Source organism: Rutidosis leptorrhynchoides, chromosome 1 (assembly GCF_046630445.1).
Source record: "Rutidosis leptorrhynchoides isolate AG116_Rl617_1_P2 chromosome 1, CSIRO_AGI_Rlap_v1, whole genome shotgun sequence".
NCBI lineage: Eukaryota > Viridiplantae > Streptophyta > Magnoliopsida > Asterales > Asteraceae > Rutidosis > Rutidosis leptorrhynchoides.
In genome coordinates, this window is record NC_092333.1 from 125,752,483 (window position 1) to 125,757,113 (window position 4,631).

Below are 4,631 nucleotides of genomic sequence, written 5' to 3' on the forward strand. Positions count from 1 at the left end.
CATCTCTGGAGACAGCCTTTAACCAGTCCCATATTCAGCCTGCTTTTCATCTTAGTCGAGTCACCGAAGTTCCATAACCTCCTAATATGCCCCTCAGTCAAAACAATAGGCTTCCCTTGAATTGTACTATTGATTATATCCACTCGACGATCACCATCCATCGTTTTTGACAAAGAACCGTTTTTCCAGAACTCACGCTGGTGAGAGATATAGGAAGGCACATCGTGAGATTTAGCCTTGTACATGCGAGACCTTTCTAAAAACTCTATGATTCCGTGATAATCAGCCAAATAAAGAGGCTCGTTGTTGTTATTGCCAACCTGTAGCTCGTTGTTGTGCTCATCAGCCTTCTTAGAACGAGATTTAGTGACTTACTTCGGCTTAGACCTCTTTTCAGCACGAGGACGACCAGAACCGGTGCACTCAGTAGTTGGAACGTTAGCGACGGGAGTTCCAGACATCTTTAAATCTGAAAAAAAAACACGTAAACCAAAGCAAACACAACATTAAACAACACAAATTCAAAATTAGGGTTTCTGAGGTGCATCCGTACGGTTGCATAAATATTTAACACGGTTACAGTTGTAACCGTACGGGTGCATGGCCAAACCACACGGATACACAAATGAATTTTAAAAATGAATCTGATACGTAACTGTGCGGTTGCAGAAGATACCAACCCGGTTGCATGTTCTACCGTGCGATTACAGGGTGCAACCGTACAGTTGTGTTCATCGGGTCTGTTAGGGTTTTCAAAACCCAAATGCATCAAATCATATGTTGATCATCAAATAAACTAGTTGTAGAGCACCTTTAACCTTCGAATAATCAATTTTAACCAACAATTTCAATCAAAACCACCTTAATCGACTTGTATCGATCCTAAGTTCATTAAAACTAAAAACCATCAAAAGTCAAGATTTAGGGCATGATTCTTGTACCTGTTATGATGAAACTGATAATAATTGAAATTAGAAACAGAAAATCAACGGCAAAAGCTCCTCTTTACACTTGGAAATATTAGATGATTTTTGCACTAAACACTTATGAAAGCATGAAACTACCCGGACCCATTCTTGGGTATTTATACCCACCTTGCAACCGTGCGATTGCAAGGTTGTAACCAGCCACAAATTATGCAACCGTGCGGGTGCAAGTTGTACCCGTACGGGTGCACATTTAGTTTAAAAACCATTAAACCAGCTGTAACCGTGTGGTTACATGGTGTATCCGTGCGGTTGTATTGTGTAACCGTACGTATATACACACTCAAAATTAAAATTTTCAAACTTAAGTCCAAACATTCTCGCTTTCGTTAATTGCCAAATTCAACTTATCGTTCTAATCCAAAACAAACTTCTACTAAAAAAATTCTTACACTTATCAAATACACAAGATCCCGTCACCAATTTTGAATAAATCAAGTAACCTAATACCCGATTATTGGCATTTTCATTAAATTCGGATCTTTCAAACTTACTAACTCCCCCTGGTCCACACATACATAGTTTGAGAAGTAACCACCAACTGATATGCAATACTTACAGTATTTAACAGGCAAAAATGCTAAAACATACTAAAATCTTTTTATTTTTTACACATTAAGATGCAATCTATCTAAGAGTAAATGCAAGCATATATAGCATGGTAAATTAAAATGATAAACTATCCGCATAGTGAACATTACAAGCATGCAATTGAGAACTAATCAATTCGCTATCGATATTATATAATCAAGAACAAATTTAGCAACTATCAAACATAAGCACATATTTTTGTGAGAAGATGAATTAATCAAATATTTCTGGGATCAGAATTGAACCTTAATTTTCAGTTTTAACATCGTTAATTCCTTTTAGTTCAGATTTTGAGTACCTAAACTTTTAGCTTTTGAAAATCAATAAACTCGTCAGATTTTCCTTCTAGAATTTTTGAAGACCACTTTAGCATTTAATTACTTGAACATATTTCTATATCTGCTTAAATCATAGACTCGGTCCTCATTTGAGATCGCACAATTTATTAAGTAGTCAATTGAGCACAATATATTGAAGTTGTCCGCTATCACCTAGATGTACTTTCGATTTAATCAAATAGGAAGGTTCTCACGGTGTTTCTAGCAACTATGTCAGCCATGAGCTTCTACTTTAAACTTATACCTTTCGATTTAAAGAGCTTTGCTTGTCTCAATTTTATTGCATACTCCGAAAGAACGCATTTAGGTACCAGCCGCTATAAACCCCATGCTTGAGCGGAAAGCCTATAATGATGGAATGATATGATGTATTTGAGAGTGATGGAATTCTAAGCCAGAATACCTCTAGAAGATGTCACCGAATATCTAGATCAATCAGCACAACCCATATCAGATACAATAGAAGCGAAGTCCTGCTAAGTGATACCTTCATGGACCGAATGATTTGAGTTTTCTAGATCTGAATCTCTGTCACTTCTCCCCCTCGGATGTAGATAACTTAATTCGTTCTGATCACTACATTGTTTGATCACCTTTCTCGTTCAAACATTGAATATCCCCAATTCTTTGTTGTTGATGTGGTGCACCATCGCTATTTAAATACAGAAGAACAAATATACAAGAATCAAATAGAACAGAATCCATTTTTTTTTTTTTTTGGATTTTCTGATGTTGCCTTTTAATTGTTGCAAATATAAATGAAAATTAACATAAAATGAAATAAACAATTACAACTTTGATGATGATGCACCACATTATCATTGAAGATGAATCACACGACAGCCTTAATCTCTGGTGTTGAAGTAGTCTCCTTTCTTTGTTGACATATTCTCAACTCGATAATTTTCTGTGATACAGAATTGCACTTTTCAACCCGTTCATAGTGAGAATACCCCACTTTGGATACCTGACTGACCTACTGGTGTGTTTCGACCCAAGCAATAAAGGTTAATAGAAACTGCAATGCATTCTAATAGAGTAAACTCACCTTGTGGACGGGGAGACCTCAACCGTCTGTTGAGTTCCTGAACGATTGTTTCTCAGTACATTCTCAGTGATAGTTAGGTGACTACCGTCAACCGATGTAAATATTTCCATGATTTCCTTGTCAAGATTATTTACCTTATGTTTGTGATCATCGCATTCCAAAATTTAATCGTCAAAGTTTATCAACGCTCATTAACTAATCATGCATTACTTACTTTATACGCATAACGATAAACATGCAAGTTCAGTTATACAATCATTTCCCATTTTCACATAGCAACTTCTCATTTTCTAATTTTTCAGAATTTTATGGTTTTTTATTTTACCAATGTTTTTGTATTTTCTGGTGATGCAATTTTCTCAACTAATCTACTAAACAGAAAGCAAACAAACATAATCTTTTTGGATTTTTCTGAGTAAAATACATAACAGAAAATAAACTAATCATGCAAAATAGAAAATAAGCTAAGCATGCAAAATGATGCAACATGCATATTCAAATGTACAAATGACACACATTGGATGGTTACTTCAATAACTCCTTATCAAACACAACCTCCGCCCTATTTTTCACTCCTAGCACATTCAACAAAAATAGGAAATGTGGTCGGTCAAAAGCCTTTGTAAACAAATCAGCACGCTGAGTTGTGGTACCTATTTGTATGACATCTATTAATTTCTTTTCATAGAAGTCCCTAATAAAATGGTACTTGATCCTTATGTGTTTGGTCTTAGAATGGTTGATAAGGTTTTTAGTCACAGCAATGGCAGCAGTATTATCAACATAGATAGGAGTGTTAGAAATATGCAAACCGTAACCCCGTAGTTGATGTTGAATCCAGACAACCTGAGACATACAACCTGCAGAAACAATATATTCGGCTTCACGCGTTGACTGTGCGACAACTATTTTTTTCTTACACTGCCAATTCACTAACCTGCTACCTAGAAATTGACAACCACCACAGGTAGATTTAAAATCTCTTTTGCAGCCCCCATAATTAGAAACACTATACGTTGTTAACTCGAACCCATCCTTCCGTGGATACCATAAGCCCAAACTTGGAGTTCCCTTAAGATAATGCATAATCTTCTTCGCAGCTAACATATGATTCACATTCGGATGTGCTTGATAACGAGCACATAAACAAGTTGCGAACATGATAGCCAGGCGTGACACCGTAAGGTACATCAACGAACCAATAATACCCCTATATAGGGTCGGGTTGACTTTTGCCCCTGTATTTTTTGGTGTAATCTCGTGATTCACCGATAGAGGATTCTTTGCAACTCATTCATCTTCCATCTAGAACCGGCTTAAGATGTTAGCTACATACTTCGGTGATATAGAAATATTCCTTTTTTTCCTTTTGATCAACCTGTAGCCCCTGCAGCCCTAAAAAGAAATTAATGGCTCCCAGTGAACTCATCTTGAATCGTTTCTGCATAACATCCTGAAACTCATCTACCATTTTCTGATCTGTATATTCAAAGATGATATCATCCATATACACCTGTACCAACATTATATCGTCGCCCTTTTCTTTGATAAACAGAGTCTGATCGATGACTCCTCTCCTAAAACCATTCTCTATCATATAGTTTGACAGAGTTGCATACCAAGTTCTCGGGGCTTGGTGAACACCATAAATCGCTTTTTCTAAGAGAT

At 36.5% G+C, this 4,631-nt stretch overlaps 1 protein-coding gene across 1 annotated transcript; it reads right to left on the reverse strand.

Moving 5' to 3' along the window:
* Nucleotides 1-2,747: 2,747 nt before the first annotated feature.
* Nucleotides 2,748-4,154, reverse strand: LOC139888891 (uncharacterized mitochondrial protein AtMg00240-like). Its single transcript, XM_071871874.1, has 3 exons — nt 3,824-4,154; nt 3,289-3,374; nt 2,748-2,822 (listed from the first exon to the last, which is right to left on the reverse strand). The coding sequence occupies exons 1-3, from the start codon at nt 4,152-4,154 to the stop codon at nt 2,748-2,750; spliced, it is 492 nt and encodes a 163-aa protein (XP_071727975.1).
* Nucleotides 4,155-4,631: the final 477 nt, after the last annotated feature.

Coding starts and splice junctions, on each gene's coding strand:
- LOC139888891 (XM_071871874.1), bottom strand. CDS start 4,154: ATGTACCTTACGGTGTCACGCCTGGCTATCATGTTCGCAACTTGTTTA. Junction 3,375..3,823: donor CGAATATATTGTTTCTGCAG/GTTGTATGTCTC, acceptor TATTTTACTCAG/AAAAATCCAAAAAGATTATG. Junction 2,823..3,288: donor CAGAAAATACAAAAACATTG/GTAAAATAAAAA, acceptor TCTGTATCACAG/AAAATTATCGAGTTGAGAAT.